This window comes from Nomascus leucogenys, chromosome 3 (assembly GCF_006542625.1).
Source record: "Nomascus leucogenys isolate Asia chromosome 3, Asia_NLE_v1, whole genome shotgun sequence".
Classification (NCBI taxonomy): domain Eukaryota; kingdom Metazoa; phylum Chordata; class Mammalia; order Primates; family Hylobatidae; genus Nomascus; species Nomascus leucogenys.
In genome coordinates this window covers 5,496,514-5,519,372 of record NC_044383.1, presented here as the reverse complement: position 1 = coordinate 5,519,372, position 22,859 = coordinate 5,496,514, and the positions used below count along the sequence as shown (strand labels likewise).

At 48.9% G+C, this 22,859-nt stretch overlaps 1 protein-coding gene across 5 annotated transcripts in view; it reads left to right on the top strand.

Annotated features, from left to right (window-relative positions):
* PTPRE (protein tyrosine phosphatase receptor type E) overlaps positions 1-22,859 on the top strand; it is a 180,027-nt gene that overhangs the window by 125,105 nt on the left and 32,063 nt on the right. For 4 of the 5 annotated variants that reach the window (XM_030805410.1, XM_004087516.3, XM_030805400.1 and 1 more), the window contains 4 exons: positions 10,073-10,188; positions 16,585-16,681; positions 16,956-17,029; positions 18,721-18,857. In XM_030805410.1, coding sequence (XP_030661270.1) covers positions 10,080-10,188; positions 16,585-16,681; positions 16,956-17,029; positions 18,721-18,857 — 417 coding nt within the window. In that variant the 5' untranslated portion in view covers positions 10,073-10,079. Of the gene's footprint in view, positions 1-10,072; positions 10,189-16,584; positions 16,682-16,804; positions 16,876-16,955; positions 17,030-18,720; positions 18,858-22,859 lie in introns of those variants that run through there. The other variant, XM_003275502.4, reaches the window with a different exon arrangement.

Below are 22,859 nucleotides of genomic sequence, written 5' to 3'. Positions count from 1 at the left end.
GAGGAGGGGCCAAGGGCAGTGTTTGTCTTGTTTAGTTGTCTCTCCACATCCTGGCAGTCAACTCTTCGTAACCAATGCTGAATGAATGCATGGATGAATACATAAGCCAACCAGCAGGTACTCGTGAGTCTACAGTCTCCCTCAACTGGCAGCTGAATAGATTTCTTTGAAATCAGAAGTTTAGCATAAACCTACCCACAAAAGTTTAGTCCAGCCATCATCACTTTTGGAGGTCTGATCCAGGGTGGGCTGCACTCATCAGGGCCTCGGGCACAGCTGGCCAGCATCTCCTCTGTCAGCCACACCCCTGAGTGGAGGCTCCGTGGAGGGGCTGCAGGCCTCAGCTCCGGGTGCTCTCTTCTCAGTGGGAGACAGCGGGAGGGCGGTGCTGTTTCCAACATTCCCAACACTTCCATTGTTTCACACCATTACTGCTGAGCCCCAAGGGCGGATGGATGGAGCCATGCTGTGTGGGCCCTGCTGTTTTCCTGCCCAGGGTGTTTTGGGCAGTGGTTCTATTTCCCATATTGATGTTTCCCACGGCCCTGCCAGGTAGCCTCTGATAAAGCACATCTCTTCTGAGTGAGCAATGGCCTTTGGGGACCATGAAGTACCTGTGAGTGTGACTCTGCCAGATGACGGGCAGGTGCAGCCATCGGTGGGACCTGAGCAAGGCTGCATTCCTTACCTGGCTCAGGTGTGAATCTTCAGGGCAGCAAAATGTGGATGAGACTGAGTAAGGGGAGAATCAAGATGTGTTTTGTTGAGAGAAGGAAAAATTTGAGCAGGTCTCATGACAGAGGGGTCAGAGATCTAAATCTTGGAGGGCCCCAGGGCTCAGTTCCAACCACGTCACCCCGTCTCTCTGCATTCTCTCCAGGGGGCCATATTTCCCTCTTCAACAGAGACAGCCCTGTTTTCTGTTTGTTGTCCCTGTGTCCTGTCCACTTTCACATTTGCTCCATATTTTTCATCTTAGAGCAATTGAAAATTAAACCTTTATTTTTTTTGAAACAGAGTCTCTTTCCATCACCCAGGCTGGAGTGCAGTGGCACAATCTCGGCTCACTGCAACCTCCGCCTCCTGGGTTTCAGCAATTCTCCTGCCTCAGCCTCCTGTGTAGCTGGGATTACAGGCGCCTGCCACCATGTCTGGCTAATTTTTGTATTTTTAGTAGAGATGGGGTTATACCATATTGGCCACAGTGGTCTTGAACTCCTGACCTCAGGTGATCCACCCGCCTTGGCCTCCCAAAGTGCTAGGATTACAGGCATAAGCCACCATGTCTGGCTGAAAATTAAACTTTTAATGTTGAAATGATACTTGCATTAACAGAATCCAGGAAGGTTCTGTAGGCTGTCCACTTGTGCCTCCCAGCTTCTGCTATGCTCTCCTCATAGGATGGAGACACCTGTGTAGGGAACAGGCTCTCTTTAATGATGACTAAATCCGGAAGATGACAGCCACTGCCTTCTCTCTCTTCACCACCCTTTCCTAACACAATGTCAATAACACTTACATTTCAATGTCAACAGGCAGGTTAGAAGAGAAAAAGCGCCCTTGGAGAAGAGTAGGTTAGAACCAGCTCCCATTGGTCTCCCAATGTGGTGGGAGGAGGCTTCAGGGCTAGCGCTCCTGCTGGCCACTTGTGGCACCAGCTAGTTAAGCTGCGGCCCACACCATGGCCTGTGAGATGCCATGGTCATCATCTATGGGAAACATGAGAAATTACAGGGTAGGGGATTTTGAAATATTTGCAGGAAATCAATACAACTTGTAAAAAACAAACAGTCTGAACTCTCCTCTTCCATGGGCTTGGGCATTTATTGTATGGTGTGAATCTGCAACTCTATTTAAATTATGTTTCAGTAGAACTTTCTGAATTTGCCTTAAACTTGTGGGTCAGGAATAATTAGAAAAGGCATATCAAGCACTGATTTTTTTTCCAGAAAGTTGATGATAATGTTGGTATAATTTGTAATTTATACAAAATACTTATAAACATTTACTAACTACCTTGGGGGCTGTAATGGTATCGCTGACCACATAGAAGCAAGAAAGAAATAAACAGCTGCTAAGAGATCATCAGTATTCACTAAGCGGCTGCTTGAAGAACCCTGTGCCTGAGGATGATAAATTGAAGGTGCTTTGCAAACTACTCACAAAGCATGACTTTTCACTTAGATCAAATGACTATTCTCAGCTAATTTTGCTCATCTTCAATTCCAGGTTTCACTGTGTGCTTACACAAGGTGAAGTGATAGCTGTTAGTGCTCCCAAGGGTAGAAGAATTTCACGAACCATCAGATGATGCCAGTGTTACATCAGTGTCATTTTCAAGCGGGGATTTTCAAACAAAATCAGTCCATTCCCATAGCAGTTTTTTTTTTTTTATTCATTTCATGGCATCCCAATACAACTTGGATGTTCCTCCTGTCAAAGGCAAAGCCTTGACTTAATTACTAATGTCACAGGAAATGCAGTGGAAGAGTCAGCATCATGATAAAATTATTTGTGGGGGAATTATGAATATGATTATATAAGTATGGGTAAAGCTCAGCATTTGTAGTAAATGTATTGTACTTGGAATTGATTGTGGTGTACACATCATTTATTTACTTATTTATTTATTCAAGATGGAGTCTTGCTCTGTCACCCAGGCTGGAGTGCAGTGACACAATCTCGACTCATTGCAACCTCCGCCTCCCAGGTTCAAGTGATTCTCCTGCCTTAGCCTCCTGAGCAGCTGGGATTACAGGCGTGCGCCACCTCACCCAGCTAATTTTTGTATTTTTAGTAGAGACGGGGTTTCGCCATGTTGGCCAGGATGATCTCGAACTCCTGACCTCAAGTGATCTGCCTGCCTTGGCCTCCCAAAGTGCTGGGAGTACAGACATAAGCCACCGCACCCAGCCTCACAGCATTTATAATTGTGTCCAAATTGGACATCTCATCAGTTAAAATAGAAGCTGTTGATGTCAAAATTTATAAATAGTTACATGTACACAGAGTAACTAAACTGCAAATTCATGGTAATTAGGCTGACGTTGAATTTTTAAAACACTGCAGCTTTGTAATATGCACTTTCTCTCTCCTGCTCATCATCAATCAGATTCTAGAAATGTTCGGGCCTTCAAAGAATTATTTTGTAAATAAACCTAAGTGTCCTAAAAAGATGGTGAATCTTTCTGCAAACAAGGCCCTAAGTGTGAGTTTAGTTTAGTTCCAAACTAGTTGGAAATATATTATAGGAGGATTCAATAAATGGAGCACCCAAAACCCTCCCCTCCCCACCCACACACACACACATAGAACTCTTGGCTTTTGAAACTTTTATGGAGTTACAATTATTGAAAACAAAGGTTATGGCTGGGCGTGGTGGTGGCTCACACCTGTAATCCCAGCACTTTGGGAGGTCAGGGCGGGAGGATTGCTTGAGTCTAGGAGTTTGAGACTAGCTTGGGCAACATAGTGAGACCCCCCCATCTTTACAAAAAAAAAGTCTTAAATTTTGCCAGTCATGGTGGTGCACCCCTGTAGTCCCAGCTACTTGGGAGGCTGAGATGGGAGGATCCCTTGAGCCCAAGAGGTTGAAACTGCAGTGAGCCATGATGACACCACTGCACTCCAGTCTGGGCAACAGAGTGAGACTCTGCCTCAAACAAACAAATGAGATTATGAACAGGAAGACACTAAAACTTATTTCTACAAAAACAAGGAAGCAATAAAGTGAATTAAATGATGAGAGCTCACAAAATGCTAATCTGAAAAAAAATGCAGGCAATTTTATTTTAAAATTTAAAACATAAATAAGAACATTGAAAACTATATTGAATGAAACATTAGGAACAGATAAGGCTGAGAAATTGATCAGAGGCTGTGAATGTGTGCCGAGAATAAGTATTATTTTATGTTCTCATTTTATTTTCAGATAATCAATAAAAAAGGTTTTTTTCTTTTCTTTTCTTTGTTGTTGTTGTTGTTGAGACAAGGTCTGGCTCTGTTGTCCAGGCTGGAGTGCAGTGGCATGATCTCAATTCATTGCAACCTCCACTTCCCAAGCTCAAGTGATCCTCCCACCTCAGTCCCGCAAGTAGCTGGGACCACAGACGCATCACCACGCCTAGTTAATTTTTTGTATTTTTGTAGAGACAGGGTTTTGCCATATTGCCCAGGCTGGTCTCAAACTCCTGAGCTCAAAGCGGTCTGTTGGCCTGGGCATCCAAAAAAGGTTTCCTTAAAAACATATATATGTGTATATCTCATATATATATATATATATATATATATATATATATATGTTTTATATATATATGAGATATATATATGTTTTATATATATATGAGATATATATATAGTATGTTATTTTGTTTTCAGAAAGATTAATTTTTTAAAATATTATTGAATAGAACTACTTAATAGTCTCCCAGCTTAATAAAATCAAATCATTGGTCAATAAATGTTTTAGAGAAGCATATATTTTGAATCATTATAGCCCCCTCCTTTGCTCTCCAAGAAGTCCTGGTTTGGATGAGAAATTACATGGGACCCATTCCAGGGGCTCTCTTTAAGTGCGGTGGCTTTGAAACCTGAGTATGTCTCCCAAATCATTGTCTCCTGCTTCCTTGAGAAGAACCCTCATCTGTTTCTCAGTTGAAAGCAAAACAGTTGCAGGTTTTGACCACGTAGGTGATGGGTTTGGGCTGCAGAGAGAAAACACTACCCTCTTAGAGCTGCAGGGGGCAGTGTGGGTCAGTCCACTGCTGGACATCCTGGGCCAGCTGGAAAGGGCACTTGCGGGTTTGGTGGGGCCAGAGGGGTCAGCTGGGCAGCTCCTGCTCAGAGGCACTGGCCCAGGGATGGCCCCTTGCCCTCAAATGCCCTGAAAGCTCCAATTATTGAGGTGCCGGGGAGGAAGTCAGGGGCTGGGAAATGGGGACACAAGACAGCCCCTACCCTCTGGGGTCTCCTGGGCTGGCTGAGAGGTCCAAAACCCAAATCACCTTACACAGGGCCAGACAGTGTGATCCCAGGAAAGACTCCATCTCAGGTCGCTCAACCTCAAAATCTGGTGGGGTCAAGTAAAGGGTGAGGAGAGAGAGGGGACCACTCCAAAAGAGGGCGCAGGGATATTGGGAAGTGGACGGGGCTCAGGAAAATCCCTTTCCTACCCTTGGTTGTGCACCTCGACCTGCCTCCTGCCCTCCGCCCGGCCCAGCCACCTTTTCCCAATCTCCCGCCCAGCTCCCTTCCTCTTGCCCCAGTGAAGTGACTTCCTGCAGCCCGCCACCTTGACCCTGGCCTTCCTCCCCAATAACCCCCACAAGGAGTGCCTCCTCCACATGCTGCACTTGCAGCCCACCTCCCCTTCTGACAAGGCCCCAGACCCCAGATGCAACTCCTACAGGCAGTCTCCCCAGGAATGTTCCACTGTCCTCTCTAATGCAACCTTTCATCTTCAGTAACAACAGGACATTGCTCATAGGATTTCGGTGAGGGTTGATGAAGTCATTTATCTCAAAACCTCAGGTAGCTTATCTCACTTCATAGGAGCTCAGTAACTGGGAGCTTATATTATTGCCTTATGCCTCCAGCTAAAAATCATCCTTATCCCCACCCTAGAGCCCCCATTCTCCTTATCTCAGCTAATGAATGATGCTTCCTCCCACCCCAGCTCCCAAGATGGAAACCCCAATACCTTTGTTGCCCCACTTATCACCCACATCCCACTGACCACCACTGCCATGGACCCTACCTTTGAAATCCTTCTAAACTCCCTCCCTCCTTTCCATTCCTATTGCCTCTGGCTTGGTCTTTCTTAATCCATTGCTTAGACCAATACGTCTCAAATGTTAATGAGCAGAGGAACCACCCAGGAATCTTCCTAAAAGGTGGGAGGTCTGGGATGGTCCTGAGACTCTGCATTCCTCATAGACTCCCAGATGATGCTCGGGCTCCTGGACCACTCTCCGGCCGCAAAGGCTACCCTGTGTCAGGAGCTGACGCGGGGCATCCAGGGCTCCCTTTGGAAACTTTCATGGCGGCTCATGGCTCGTAGCCAAGGTTTTCGAACTTCGGTCTCTATAAAGCCATTATTCCCCAGATACTCGGATTTCTTCCATCTGGGGTTGGGCACAGGAATGGGCATATTTCCTTAGTGCCCCCAGGAGACTCTAATAATGTCGATTGTTAATGGAAAATGAGCCCTTAGGGCCAAGCCAAACTCTAGCATGGCATTGAGGACCTACCCAGTTCCTCTTCAGACTTATCCTCCTCACTCATCTTCACTCACGTGCCAGAGAACTGCTAACTGCCTGGACAGTGGGTCCTGTCTGGGCTCCCTTCGCTCCTCTGTCCCCTGGCCTGCGTCTCCCTCTGCCTTCCATCCTGGATGATTCACTCACTGCACTGCATTTCTGGGGAAGGTTTCATTAACTGCCTAGAGGAATCATTGCTCCCTCACCTCTGCTCCTCGGCACTGTGGCCTTGTCTCCAGAGCATGGGAGTGTGGTATCAGGGTGGCTGTCCTTCTGCCTGTCCTTCCTCCTCAATGAGCCACTTTAGGGATGAAACAAGACTATATTCTTTGCATCTCTGGGGCCTACCTGGCTGCCTGACCCAAGGACTTGCCCAGTGAAGAATATTAAAAAGACATCAGATGGAATAAAAAGACAGATGTATAATGAAATAGATAGTGGGTTGACTGTTGAGGGGAGTAAATATACAACCTGCTTTATCATAAATAAACTCCTTTTCTCACCTCAGTTCTAGAAATCACATGCAATTTGTGCTCTACATATTCAGCATTTGGTAGACTCACAACAGAAACTGATGAAATACAAATCCTTAAAATTCTGCATGCAGAGTCTCGCTCTGTTGCCGAGGCTGGAGTGCAGTGCTGCGATCTCGGCTCACTACAAGCTCTGCCTCCTGGGTTCAAGCAATTCTCTGCCTCAGCCTCCTAAGTGGCTGGGATTACAGGCGCCCACCACCACGCCCGGCTAATTTTTTTTTTTTTTTAGTAGAGACAGGGTTTCTTGGGCAGGATGGTCTTGAACTCCTGAACTTATGATCCACCCGCCTCGGCCTCCCAAAGTGCTGGGATTACAGGCATGAGCCACCGCATCTGGCCCTGTATGGTTTTAATCACTGTTTCAAGCACCATTTGGAGCAATTCATGTCTGTGCTTACCAGGCCACTTGTGCAAGCCCTCTAAGAGTGAATAGCCAGGGACTGGCAAGTTGTCATTGGCCTTAAAACCATTGTGGAAGACAGTGTGGTGATTCCTTAAAGATCTAGAACTAGAAATACCATTTGACCCAGCCATCCCATTACTGGGTATATACCCAAAGGATTATAAATCATGCTGCTATAAAGACACATGCACACATATGTTTATTGCGGCACTATTCACAATAGCAAAGATTTGGAACCGACCCAAATGTCCATCAATGATAGACTGGATTAAGAAAATGTGGCACATATACACCATGGAATACTATGCAGCCATAAAAAAAGGATAAGTTCATGTCCTTTGTAGGGACATGGATGAAGCTAGAAACCATCATTCTGAGCAAACTATCCCAAGGACAGAAAACCAAACACCGCATGTTCTCACTCATAGGTGGGAATTGAACAATGAGAACACTTGGACACAGGGTGGGGAACATCACACACTGGGGCCTGTCGTGGGGTGGGGGGAGGGGGGAGAGATGGCATTAGGAGACATACCTAATGTAAATGACGAGTTAATGGGTGCAGCACACCATCATGGCACATGTATACATATGTAAGAAATATGCACATGTACCCTAGAACTTAAAGTCTAATTTTATACTATATATATATACTATATATATGTGTATATATAGTATATATATACACTATATATACACACATATATATGTATGTATATATATACACATATCTATGTATGTGTATATATATATATATGTGTCTATATATATATATAGACACATATATATGTGTGTATATATATATATACACACACATATAAAAAACGGGGACAGACCCGGGCTCCGGCCGGTGGACAGGCTTTGAATTCTGCAGGTTGTCGCCCACTGCTGGTCATGTCAGGAAAATCACCTGTGGCTACCTGAGCACTTCCGGACCCCAGTGTCTAATAGATGAACAAAATGATCTTTGTCTTTCTCAAGGGTGTCGGCCTCCTCTTAGATCACTGAGCATTTGGAGAGGAGGGTTATTAAATTAATGCATGAGATAAGAAAATGTTTCAACTAGGAATTCTGCATCTCTGGAATTGTATTAAACCAATTAATACTCCCCAATCAATTACTCTGTAATTTACTGAAGTATATTAAAAGTATTGTGGCAGTGTGCAATAACAGATTTTTAAAAACAGTGTGTGCCTCCGTGGGCAGAGCTGCCTGTCATGGAAGGGCCAGGGCAGCATGCAGCGGGGGTGAGGGCTTCTGTCTCCAGGGTTCCTGGGTTCAAATCACAGTTCCTCCATATCCTCCAGCCTGACTTTGCACCATTTCTCTATCCTTCGGGAACCTCTGTTTCTCAGCCCTGTGGGGTTATTGTGCGGATAATACAGATATAAAATACGCAGCACATAGTAGGTGCTTATGGAATTATTTGTGTGTATGGCTCATTTTACAAATCTAAAATGTGTGTTTTGGAAATAAAAAAAGAGGGAAGAAGTGAAAGTGCTGATTGCCACCATCGTAGTTGTTCTGGGCTAATTGTTATAATATCCTCATAATGGTTTCATCTTAATGGTGGTGATTACTGAAACACAATTAGGATTTTTCACGTTCATTCAGATGTCTTCTCTAATTACAAGCATTAGTGTTTAACATGTGAGCAGCCGGGGAATGGACGTTTCTTGGCCTCAGTTCTGAAATGGGTCCATTTGCATCCCTGAGGGAGGCCTCAGGCAGGAGAGGGCTGCTGGTGGGGACAGGCTGACCTTGGATCGGGTTCAGGGGGTGGGGAGTGGGGGGGGCCATACCTCCACTGCATGTCTGCATTGTCAACAGCAAATCCCATTCAGCAGGTGCCACTGCCCACCTGCACCTGCCAGTGAGCCTCTAGTGAGGGGTTCCACACCACCAAGCAGTCACTGCCACATTTAGCGATGCTCTGATGTTTTGGCAAAATGGAGTGCCAGGTGAAGATCTGAGGGGATGGCCCACGGGTCCTCAGCATGAAAGAGCCTTTTTCTGTGCTGAGCCACTTTACAATCTGGGTCTGCCCCTGGGCATTCCCACCCCCTACCCCCGATAAATACTCACCTGCATCCCAGGGTACTCAACTGGCTCTGTCAAGATGAGCGGACCGTGGCCCCATCCTCGCAGAGGCAGCTTACCTCCACTTCACCTGAGAGTTTAGACATGACCATGGTCAGATGCAAGGGTCAAGCTGGAGCCAGGCAGAGCGTGCTGGAGCCCGACCAAGCGTGTAGGAGCTAGACCGAGTGTGCTGGAGTCAGACTGAGTGTGCTGGAGCAGCGAAGAACAGAGAACTTGGCTGCAGCTGGGTGATGAGGCTGCATGAACTAGGCCCTGGAAGGATCGAGGTTTCCCAGGCAGAGTGAAGGGGGATGAAGAAACAGATTGAAAAGCAGTGTCTTGCTGGGTGTGAAGAGGACAGCATGGCCAGAGAATAGGGCTTGAATGGGAGGGGTGGAGTTAGCAGGGCGAGTGGAGGGTGGATGGTAGAGGGTCCAGGACGCCAGGCTAGGTCACCCAGATGTGATTTCTGCTAAGTGGTTCCGGGGAGGGCAGGGGTCTGGGATGAGATCGCCCTGGGTTCCAGTCCCCTATCTGCCCCCACTAACCATCAACCAAGCAGGTCCTCTGAGTCTTGGTTCCCTCCTTTCAGTGAATGTCCACAGCCAGTGACTGTGTCCCCCTGGTGTTGGGAAGGCTCAGGGAGAGGATCCCCGAAAGTGACAGGCAAAGTTCTTGGCTCAGAGGAAGCCCTGAAATGAAGTTGGCTCTTATCCTCATCATCACTGCCTGGCACCGGAGGGTCCCATGGCTGCTGCTGGATGACCTCTGAGCCTGTCCCTGCCTCTCTGCAGGTCCACCATGGAGCCCTTGTGTCCACTCCTGCTGGTGGGTTTTAGCTTGCCGCTCGCCAGGGCTCTCAGGGGCAACGAGACTACTGCCGACAGCAACGAGACCACCACGACCTCAGGTAAGGACACATCCCCCTCTCCCTTTCCCTGGCTGCCTCCCCTACTGCCTCCTCCTAAGCTCCGGGGACCATTCAGAGGGTGATAAAGGGGCTTAGGGTAAGAGAAGAATGGTGTGGCTGAATTTCTTAGTGTGCTTTTAATAGTTTGTGCCTCTAAAAACAGGCGGGCTAGATAAGCTAGTTTAGCATTCGGTTGTTGAGCAAAGCTTAGTGTTCTAGAAGTGACCCATCCACAACCCCAGCTGAGAGCTGGGGTCAGCCTTGGCTGGAGGCAGGAGAGCAAAAGGGTTAAAAATCCCCCAAAATCCCCTTGTGCAGAAAACCAACCATGAACATACATGGATGAGGCGATGTGACAGTTAATGATATGAACTAAAGAATTATTCTTAGGCCGGGTGCAGTGGCTCATGCCTGTAATCCCAGCACTTCGGGAGGCTGAGGTGGGCAGATCACAAGGTCAAGAGATCGAGACCATCTTGGCCAACATGGTGAAACCCTGTATCTACTAAAAATACACAAATTAGCTGGGCTTGGTGGTGGGCGCCTGTAGTCCCAGCCACTCGGGAGGCTGAGGCAGGAAAATCACTTTAACCCGGGAGGCGGAGGTTACAGAGAGCTGAGATTGCACCACTGCACTCTCGCCTGGCAACAGACCAAGACTCCATCTCAAAAAAAAAAAAAAAAAAGAATTATTCTTAATATTTTAGGTCAGATATTGGCATCATGGTTAGTTTTATTTTTAAAAAGAAGAGTCCTTGCCTTTCGACATGCCTGCTAAAGTGTTCATGAGTGGGCTGTGATGTCTAGGCATTATGCAGAGAAGAGCAAGAGGAAGTGGGGGTGGGGGCTTGTGAACAAAGTCACATCAAGGGCCCCACATGATTTTCTAACCCTGGACAAATGTCCTGCAAATGTACCACTGGCCCCAGGAGGAGGAAAGAGTAAAGATTTCTGGCGACAGAACCTCCAGCGAGGAGAGCACTTCTAAGTGCCCACCTGTCTTTTTCCTCTTCATGTTGAAACCTCAGAGAAATCCAAAACCCCAAAAACGAGGGACCAGAAGCTGCCAGCAAATATAAACTTGCCTCTTTGCAAGCCAGCCCTTCAGGGGCAGGTCACTGGTGGTTCAATGAGTTATTTCAACCCACAGTCCCGACTTTTCTTCCCAACGCTAATCGACTGGCCACTTAGAAACATCTGACAAACTGCCCGGATATACCCTCACATCCAGGAGCCACAATGGCAGAACATCCGTTTGCACAACAGTGGGGAAGAATCTGCCCGAGCTCTGCAGACAGTCCCTCGGGTGGCACTGTGGGCACCGGCAGGATGACGTCCACTCCAACATCTGAGGCTTTTCAGTTTATTTGAAAACAAAATTATTGGGCTCACATATTGCCATAGACATGGGGTGTTACTTGCAGGAGGAGGACACTGTTATGTGACCTCAGCGCCCAGAGCAGAACTAAATGTGAAACTCACACCCTGGTCCAGCCTCTGCCAGGGCCTCTGCGTGCTTAGCAAGGCTGCTGATCCACGAGCAAGAGGGAAATGGGCCTTGGGTTATAAGGCGCAGACGGGCTCCTTTGGCCTAGAATTGTGGAGGGGAACCTGACCCTGTGAAGTGCCCTTTAAATCTTCATCTGAGCCCTGGAAGAAGTATGAAGGACCATTTCAGATGATAACACATTGCCACAGTGTGCCAAAATAACAGGAAGCTGTTTCATTTGTTCATTGAACAAAATATATTCAGTACTCATCCAGACAAATTCTTTTACAGAAGAAATTGAAGGTAAATGTTTACAAATTATATAATAAAATGCTATCTATAAAAAAATATGTAAAAGAACACAGTAGAAAAATGAGTAGAAAATATGATCAGGCAGAATACAAATATCTAATTATGTTTCACTAATCATGAAAAGATGCTCAACTCTCTAGAAATTAGAGAAATGCAAGTTAAAATGACATTATCATTTTACCTGTCAGATGGACCAAAATGAAAAGGGTTGGCAACAATATCCCAGAGAAGAGAAATTGGCTCCATTGCACACTATGGGCAGCATTCCGCAACCTTTGTGGCACCAGGGACCAGTTTAATGGAAGACAGTTTTTCTGTGGAATTGGGGTGGGGGCGGTTTGGGGATGATTCAAGTGCATTATATTTATTATGTACTTTATTTCCATTATGACTACATTGTAACATATAATGAAATAATTCTACAACTCACCATCATGTAGAATCAGTGGGAGCCCTGAGCTTGTGTTCCTGCAACTAGATGGCCCCTCTGGGGGTGATGGGAGACAGTGACAGATCACCAGGCATCAGGTTCTCTTAAGGAGCACGCAACCTAGATCCCTGGCATGCGCAGTTCACAATAGGGCTCAGGATCCTGTAAGAATCTAATGCCGCTGCTGATCTGACAGGCGGCGGCGCTCAAGCGATAATGCCTGCTCACCTGCCACTCACCTCCTGCTGTGTGGCCCAGTTCCTAACAGGCCACAGACTGATACCCATCTGTGTCCTGGGGGAGTTGGAGACCTCCGCTGTGGATGAATGTAGAAGTTGGAAACTTAGGGCTGCCAACTTGGCGATTGTGTTAAAATGTAACAGGCATACAGGCTAACACAGAAGCTATCCTACAGAAACACTTGTGAGACACAAAGATATATATATATGTGTGTGTGTGTGTGTTGCAGAATTGTAGGTAATAGCAGAAAAGTTGGAAACAACTTAAATGTCCATCCTATTTTGGTCTACCCAAAAAGTGGAATCCAAGCAGCTATTAAACAGAATGAGGAAGCTTATCTGGGCTGACATGGAAACTCTCCAAGACAGACAGCCGTACCAGAAAAGCAAGCTGGAGAACTGCCTCGCGGTGCATTTCATCTGTTTCTTTCATATTTAATGTGGCTATATGGGGACGTGTCTTAAAATTGGTAGCACTTCACAATTATAATCAGTATCACTTTTTTTCTTTCTTAGTGGTTCTTAAAATAACGATACATTTTACAATCCGTGAAGCTTTAGATGAAACGAGAGTAGTATGATCTATTTATTTCCCAAACCTGCATATTTATGAACGTAAATTTATAGAAGAAAATGTCAGGAAAGGTACGCTTTGAAATCTTCATTACGTTTAACTCTGGCAAAGAGAACAGGCTCCTGAACATTGAAAATTTTAGGCCGGAGTGAGTTGGGACCTTAAACCATTGTCTGCACACCTGTCCTTGAGTGAGTCACATCTTTCTGGTATGGACTTGCTCCACCTCTAGGGCCCCTGGGGAAGGAGGGCTTGGAATGAAGGTGGGAGAGGAGAAGAGGGATGGAGATAAGATGGGGGACACAGTGAGAGCAGCTGTGCCCTGGGGCAGAACTGAGGTAGTCCCTGGAAGACCCTGGCTCTTGACCAGAGCTCAGGATGAGCTTCCTGAGCAGAGGGTGCTGCGTGGCCACACTCCAGCCAAGGTGGCCATTCTCTTTGTCTGCTCCAAAGTCACATTCAAGCCTAAGGTTTTCAACTTTCAGGATCAGATTCTGTGTAAGCAAACATGCACACACACACACACACACACACACAAGTTGCAAGTGTACATATGTATAAAATCGGTGTGAACATACACACACTTCACTTTGGGCAATAGCTAGACAGTCATACAGGAAGAAGGCTGCTTCAGGATGACCACCCTGGGGACTGGCCACCCTGACCTCTGTCCCACGCCGTCAGAGCCACAACAACATGAAATGAAAATAGACTGTGACAGGAATCTCTTCTCAGATGCCTCCCTGACTCCTGGCTGGACCGCATTGGTGCCCAGAGGACGTATTTTTGTTTTCTTCCTGGTCCACACCATTTTTAAAAATTGTTTTAAAATTGAATTTCTTACCAATATTTAAAAATCAGAAAATGTTTACATAGAAATATGAATTTCTTCTTTGGGAAAGTGGGAAGAACTAGGCACTCTGGGCATCCCTTGTGCTTGGCCCCAGTGGGCTGGAACTCAGAAGTAGCCATCCCTGCAGGCAGGACATGGGGAATCCGCACTCCCGCCCCCACCTGGCCTCCCCATGCCACCCGGGGATGTTCTCACCTGCCCCTTGAAGGCCATTGGGTTTCTGATCCTGATCTCTGGCCTCCTGAACAGAGGCAGCTACTAAGAAACACCAGGACCAGAGCTGGGGGAGCCACTGGCCCTGGGACCCATTCCTTCTGCCTATGTGCACGGCCGCTTTCTGGGCATGGGTGGTTCCGCCCCATCTTCTATGGAAGCACCCATGTCTGTGACTGCAGCCTTCACTCCAAGCAGGAACGTGGAGGCTGGACCCATGGAGGGCTGGCGGGGCCCAGGTGCTCCCTCGTGTCTCTCTCTGATGAGAGGACCCCATGAGTTGGCCTGGACTAGACTTAGTAGTCACCATCTCTGCAGAAGCTGAGCCCAGAGCCTGACCTCCGTGTGATGCCCAAGTGGGAAGTTTCATTGCCTGGGGCCCCAGGATATGAGGGCAGATGTACTTGGGTACATTCGGGAAGGAGGAGGGGGACCGATGCCCAAGCTTTCTGGCTGAGTCCGGAGTGCTAGCAGCAGCCAGGCCCTCCATGGGGCTGGGCTCCATGCTGCCCCTCCCTCCGTGTCAGGGGTCTTCCCACTCAGCCTGTCGGAGTTGCTCCAAGGCCCTGGCAGAGTGGAGACGGGTGCCCTCTGGAGCTGCAAGTGTAGAAGCCTCAGGCCAGCTCACTTCCCCAGGGAAGCTCTGCTATGGGCAGGTTGGAGGTCAAAGGTGGGGGACTGTGGCAGCCACACCCAGCCACTCAGCCTGGCACCAACCCAACCTTGTGTGGGGCCAGAACCGGCTCCTCTGGGCCAGGGTCACAGACACCTGAGTGTGGGGGCTGCAGAGCACAGCCAGTCTACCAGGCTACTGACACTGCTAGCCAGATGGGGGAGGCACGGACGCCACCTGGAAGGTGGGCACTTAGTGGGTGGGCCAGGTGAACAGTGCCCTCTCATGGCTGGGGCCACCTCCTCATCACAGACCAGCTGTTTCCTCTGTGAACTTCAACATCTAATGGTCACCCACGTCCCTAAAACTTCATCATTTATTAGAAACGATGGCGTGGACCACTCACAGGGTGCCAGAGTCAGTGCCAGGCCTGGGAGGGTGGAGTATGAGGGAGGAAAAGCCAGACCTTCCCTGGGGAGTTTATAACCTAGGGTGCAAGGCGGAAGGCATGAGGGTCCCTTTTAGAATCCAGATGAGGGGTGTGAGGTGAGCAGAGCCTCTGGGGCTGCAGAGCCCTCCCAGTGCCTAGAGCACCCTCGGGGGGCCAGGCCAGCCCTCAGGAGGAAGCGCATGGAGCCTGTGCAGGGCTCGGGGCAAGTGATTGGTGCTTCTGGGAACTTGAAGAGTTGGAAGCCCAATCGTTGCCTTCGAGGGGCTTCCCCAGAAACCTGGGCGCCAAGGCAGTCATGCTGACGGCCTGTTCACTCATGGCAGAGTGAGGTTTGCGCTTTGAGGCATCCAGGGCCCCTCTGGGTCCACAAGAGAGGAGTCCAGTGGGCTTCTTGGAGGTGGGGGCCTTTGAAATTGTCCTCGAGGAATGGGAACATTTTGGTGAGGAGGGGGCTGTGTGGCCGGCCGGGGAGGAGCAGGAACAAAGTCCGACGTTGGGAGAGTGGGTGGGGCCCAAAGGTGGCAGTGAGGCCACCAGTGCCCCCTTGGAATTTGGGCTGATGAGCCAGGGGCAGGTCCTGAGCAGCAACAAAGCCACTGAGCTGGGCCTGGGGCTGTGGGTCTCTTTCCGGGTGAGGAAGGTCAACCTGTCAGATACAAAGGACAGAGTAAGAGGCCGGTGGTGGCTGGGCACTTGGCCTCTGACAGGTGGAATCGGGACCTGGAGGCTCTGGAAGGTGGGGTCACAGTGCGCCAGGGCCACAGGCCTCTGCCCAGCCCCAGGGCCAGGCTGCCTCCCTGTGCCTGAGCTCCTGCCCAAGCCCAAGGGGCCCTAAGAGCTGAGCTACGCCGAGTCAGCCTCCCGCGCTGTCCTGGGACCCTGCAGTGGACACCGGCCCCTTCACCCTTCTCCAGCTTCTTAGCAGGAGAGCCAGGCAGCCAGGCCGAGTGGGGGTCTGGGGAACTCACCCCTGTCATGCCTGCCCCAGAGACCTTGGGCAAGTCACCTCACCCACTCCTCAGTCCCGGATTCTTTCTCTGAGTCAACAGCAACAACAAAGTCGCTTCTCTGTTACCTCGTGGGGCCTTTTCAGGATGATGGATCAACGTTGCAAACTATAGTGTGGGGTTCTGGTGTCCAGGAAGAAGGGCTCATGGAGGGGGACTCTTTTGCAGACTGTGAAGTGAGGTCAGGGGTTCGGGTCTTTCTGCTTCTCCTGCAGGCCCTCCGGACCCCGGCGCCTCCCAGCCGCTGGCCTGGCTGCTGCTGCCGCTGCTGCTGCTCGTCCTCGTGCTCCTTCTCGCCGCCTACTTCTTCAGGTAGGAGTGTCCCGGGGCACTGACTTGCCCCAACCAGCTCAGAGGAGGAAATGAGGCTTCTGATGCTGTGGGCGTGGGCCGTGCAGCAGAGGGCAGCTGGGAGGCTGGGTGGCCGGGTCCGGGAGACACACAGAGGCCAGGCCTTAGCGCGGCTCAGCCATGAGCAATAGGAGTAGCTTCTCCCGGCTCACCTGGTGGGTATCACTGTACCGCGCGCTGTTGGCTCTCAGGGAACCTAGAAGTGTGGAAACCTAACAAGTCCTGTGTCTCTAAGGTTCAGGAAGCAGAGGAAAGCTGTGGTCAGCGCCAGCGACAAGAAGATGCCCAACGGAATCTTGGAGGAGCAAGGTACAGAAGCTCCTCTCTGGCTGGGGCCTGGGGGAAAATGTGTTATTTTATTACTCACACTGAGGTGCTTTCTGTCTTTAATGTTCAAAGTGAATTTTGAGGTGTGCCTTGCCACTTTCATCTCACTTTACCTGGTATGATGCTGTCGTTTAGAATTTCACGATTTCAAAACTTTAAGGATCATTTTTCTCTCTGGTGTGACACGGACGTTTGAGACATTTTTGTTTGTGGCTTTTTTTAGAGAGACTGTTCATATCCTGTCGTTTTCACAGGGTGTTGACATGTAACACTTTTCAGTGAGGCCTTACAGTCATTCTCAGATAAGACTGTCTGGCTCAGAAACTATTCAATTGGGTTTGTACTGCTTTAGGATCAAGCTGGAAAAAGGGACTGGCTCTCCTAAAGTGCTTCATGTTTACAGAGCATCAGAGTCAGCTGGGAGTATTTCCAACGTTTCCATCCGAAGTACAGTTTCGAACTTGTTGTCGCTACTTACAGAGGAACATTGTTTTTCTCTCCATACATCCAGATGAGATGACCGAGAAACGTGTGTAAGGCAGAGGCCACAAAAATATTGCTTCACACCCCAGTGACTACAACTTCCTGGAGTCAGCTTCCTACCTAACTGTAGTCAGTTCTATGGTTTGCGGGAACACACGTGCTGTCAGACTAAAATAGACTCTTAAAACGGACCCTTAGACAATGGAAAGAATATCACCAACAAGGACCCAGCTAAAAAGTAGCCTCCCAGCGCTCGCGGGATGCGAGACCTGGTTAGATGATAATGTGGCCCCAGGTGCTGTCTTCCTGCCCTTGTTCCAGTCCCCGGTTCCCTGCCCTGAATGTTTCAATAGCAGGAACGGGAGGGAAGAGGGTGCGGCTGGTGAGTAGCAGAGAAGCTCAGCGTCACTCATTCTGATCCCGTCTGTCACTTGGAAGAATGAGTCTTGGGTGAAGTTTTTGGCTGGGCTTCAGAACGGCTCTGCAGGTGGGGACAGGCCCTTTTGCAAGTGTGACAGCTGGGTTATCATGTTGACCTTGTCAATATCAGCTCATTCTCCAGGAAGAGAAACACATGCCCATGCCTGTTCTTGCCTCTCACTCCGAACTTGGGGAAGGAATGTGTCCAAGAACTCCCTTATAACGCGTACTTCTCCTTCTCAATGCCCCTTGTCACCCTCCCCAGACAAGGGTGGTTTTCCCTTGGAGCTTATGAGGTTTGAGGAACCAGGAATATTTGTTGTGAAGAAGAAAAGGCTGAGAGAGACCGTTCTGAGTTTGCTCCCAGAAGCCATAATTACTCTTTCTTATTTCCAAACCTGGAAAGCTGAGCTGGAGAGTGAGGCTGTCTTGAATCCTTTTTGGAAGGAGCAGGGGCTGGAGGGAAGGAGAGGCAGGAGGGTGGGTGGATGAGTGGCCTGGGGAGGGGGACAGGGTGTCTCCGATGGGGAAGAGTAGGTGACACTGGGCGGAGGGACGCCCGTCACTTGTAAATGATGTGGATGCCTCATAGGAGGCGAGTGTTTGGATACAGCTGCTCGGACCCGGCTTAGCCCAGCTATGCAATTTGAGAGAACTGTTCCAGCTCCAGCCTGGTCATTTCTTCAGGAATGTCGTTGGTCAGCTTGGTTACTCAGTCACCTATCCAGGAATGTGGCTAAATGGCCCCCATGTTTCTTTTGATCCCACAGAGCAGCAAAGGGTGATGCTGCTCAGCAGGTCGCCCTCAGGGCCCAAGAAGTACTTTCCCATCCCCGTGGAGCACCTGGAGGAGGAGATCCGTATCAGATCCGCCGACGACTGCAAGCAGTTTCGGGAGGAGTTCAATGTGAGTGTGGGGAGGGCCCTCTGCTGGGTGCCCTGTGGTCGAGACCTGTGAAATCCAGTGTTAGAGTTCAGGATGAATTATCCCAAAGACTCAGAACCCTTGCATCGGTTATGACACTGTCCCATGAATGGGCGTGGGAGGAAACCTGGTTTGTGGTTCAATGCCCTTCGCCAGTGCTTATTTCCTCATTTATAAGATGAGACAGTAGAGTTAGAGATTTGTGAAGCCTCCTTCCACCTCCCACACTCTGAGTGTCAAGTTCTAAAATCAACTGTGACAGAAACACCGTTATCTCGATAACGTAGAAGGCTAGGTCCTGAGCACAGCACGGTATGACAATATCATGGGGAAAGCAACAGAGCCCCAAACCATCCTTTCATGGCTTCTGAGAGCTGGAGCACCTAATCAGAGAAGGCGATGTTCCTCTTCTGAACCACCATCTTGGCATTAATGAAGCAGCTGTGAGCTGCCTTGAGGGAACACTAGCTATATCTGCTTGTGTATCAACATGGGTGGGTGGGTGGATGGATGGATGGATGGGTGGGAGGGCAGATGGATGGATGGATGGATGCATGGATGGATGGATGGATGAGTGGGAGGGCGGATGGATGGATGGATGGATGGATGATGGATGGATGAGTGGGAGGGTGGATGGATGGATGGGTAAGTGGGAGGGTGGATGGATGGATGGGTGGATGGATGGATGGATGATGGATGGATGATGGATGGGTGAGTGGGAGGGCAGATGGATGGATGGATGGATGCATGGATGGATGGATGGATGAGTGGAAGGGCAGATGGATGGATGGATGGATGGATGGATGGATGGATGGAGTGGGAGGGCAGATGGATGGAGGGATGGATGATGGATGGATGGATGATGGATGGATGAGTGGAAGGGCAGATGGACGGATGGATGGATGAGTGGGAGGACGGATGGATGGACGGATGGATGGATGGATGGGCAGATAAAGAAGTAGACAAACAGATATGAGGAAGTGTTGTCTTGGATTTTGCTATTCAGTATTTATCCTTGGTCATGTTTTGAATTTTATGTATCTTCACCTTCTTGCATATGGCTGTGCTGAGTGTTGATCTTAAAGAGGATAGGTTTTCATCAGGATTGCTGACTGGTTCTGGCTATGCCTGTTGCATGCTGGCCCTGGCACATCAGTTAATCTCCTTGAAGCTGTCTTCCACCACCTAGGAAGGAGCAATGGAGATGGGCCTGTCTTAATTACCTTGAAGTTCGAATGGAAGGCTCAGACAATGGATTTTGTAAACAACAGTGTTGTGCAGTTGTTATATCTGAAGATGGCATGAACTCTGCTGCAGACATGAGACTTTACCCAGAAGCAACGTGTGAAGGCATGGGAAGGTGGTGGCACATGTAAACTTTACATTGCTTGTTTTTTAGCACAAGCCTCCTCTGCCTTTATCTCGCTTCCTTTTTATTGTTTCCAAATGTGTCCCCTTTTTTGGAGAAATTAGGTCATATTGAAAGACAGCTTGAAGCACTATTGTGTTGCAATCTCTCAGCCTGACAACAGACCTTAATTCTCATTTTCAAAATAACTATCCAAGTTTTCAGCTAGCAGATCCCCTCCCCCACCCTTCTCATCCCATTTCCCCTTGCACTTTTGTTTCCCCAAGTGGCAGGGGCTGGGCTTGCTGATGGGGGGTGTCTGAGTCAGAACCAGCTCAAAAGTGGGGGCCACTCCCAGGGAGGGAGTCCAGGAATAGGGTGGGGCAGGTGAGACACTCACCCCAGGCACAAAATTTAAGACAGCACCAAAAGCTCAGTAGTGGGATAAATTATATTTTAACACAACACTTAAAATATCAAAATTATCAGCACCACAGGAAAGGTAACAAATAAAATATCAAAATGAATGCAGGCAGTCCCTGGTGAAGAAAATAACATGACCATAAAGGAAGACAGGCTTGGGCTGACGGATTTTCCCTGTTGCCCTGGGCCCTGATACATACAGCTTGTCACCACACAGCTACTCACCCTGCCATTAATTAAAAGTTTCATGTTTTGGTCATCATAGATTTTGTGCCTTGATTTGGACTCTTAAAAATATTTCATTCGAATATTATTTCCCCTGGTTTCTGAATTTTGGGGGCACCCCATTAAATTTTGTACCCAGAGGAAGTCCCTCATTCTCTTCTGCCACTGGGTGGCCCTTGGCTGAACATTGGAGTCCCTCTGCTCAGTGACAGGCAGGGTAGAGATGCGGTGGAGGGGAAGAACACTGGACCCAAAGTCAGGATCACGGAGCCTGATCCTGTGTCTGGGGAACCCTGGGGGAGCTGCTTTTTTGTCATTGTTTTGTTTTATTTGTTTGTTTGAGATGGGGTCTCGCTGTATCTCCCAGGCCGGAGTGCAGGGGCCTGATCACAGCTCACTGCAGCCTCAACCTTGCAGCTCAAGTGATCCTCCCACCTCAGCCTCCCAATTAGCTGGGACTACAGGCATGTGCCACCATACCCGCTGGCTCTTTTACTTTTTTTGTAGAGACGGGGTCCCACTGTGTTGCCCAGGCTGTGCTTTTTTGCTCATCTGTCCCGTAAAGGGCTGGCTGTGTCCTGAGTCCACGTTCATGCAGCACCTGTCCTCTGAGAGCGCTGGAGCCTGCCATGGCCAGCTCTGTCTTGGGTCCTCAGAGGGACATGCTCCCAACCCCATCTTTCTTTTCCCTTGCCATCTGATCTGAGCTCCTTTCCCCAAAGTCATGAAAGGGAGACACCAGAGTCTCAAAGTGGCCGATCCAGTTGAGTTTTGACATGTGTGCATTGCCAATTCAAAGTGCAGGCAAACTTGGTGGGGATGAAAAGGATTTGGTATTGGGGTCAGTACAGGGAATGCTGGAGTTGGCCTGAGTGTTTGTCCCAGCTCAGAGAGCTTGGGCAATTAACCTCTGCCTGTTTCCTCATCTGTGAAATGAGGATACTCCCTGCCCCCCATAGGATTGTGATAACATGGACATAAGGTTGGATAACCTGGACATGCAACTGAGTCCTTACGAGAACACACTCTGCAATCTCCACCCTGCACTGGTAGAACACCATCCTAGGAAAGTCTGTTCCCAGGCCCCAGAGTAAGTCCTGGAAAGTGAGTGCCACTGGGCCAAGGAAAATCCCCCGCTCCAGACAGGCTCGTCCCTACCTCCATCCTAGCAAGTTATGTCAAGCCGAGTGCCTAGGACTAACACACTGATAAGTGCTGTAAAAATGCAGAGGGAAGTGTCAACCGCAAAGCTTCCAGCACAATAAACAAACCAGAACCATTCCCTGGAGCTCCATAGAGTAGCTGGGGCCTCTCGCAGAGCTGCCACACCTAGCTTCTTGTACACTCTCCTGCTGCCTGCCCGACACTACCGAGTGGAGAGAGAAAGGAACATGGCTCATGAGTTCATTGAAATGAAACCTCCAGGCCGGGTGTGGTGGCTCACGCCTGTACTGTCAGCACTTTGAGAGGCCAAGGTGGGCAGATCACTTGAGCCCAGGAGTCCCAGACCAGCCCGGCCAACATGATGAAACCCCATCTCTACCAAAAACTACAAAAATTAGCTAGGCCTGGTGGCGTGCACCTGTAATCCCAGCTACTCAGTAGGCTGAGGTGGGAGAATCACTGGAACCCAGGAGGTGGAGGTTGCAGTGAGTCGAGATTGCGCCACTGCACTCCAGCCTAGGTAACAGAGTGAGACCCTGTCTCAAAAATAAAAATGTTAATAAAAGAAAGAAAAGAAATGAAATATCACCTCAAACAGACAAACCACAAACAATTTGGACAATTTACATAATGGGACAGCCAATCACACAATATTTATCGGCCAGTTACTATGAGCAAGCCCCAAGCAAGGCACTGCAGAGCTCACCCAGGTGTGCAGACCCCTCCAGGTGCTTTCCTTTCCCCTGGGCCACCTGAGCAGCTCAGAGATTTGAGGCCCCAGTAGACTGACAGCCAGAGAAAGGGCTGCAGAGTCCATGTGGGTG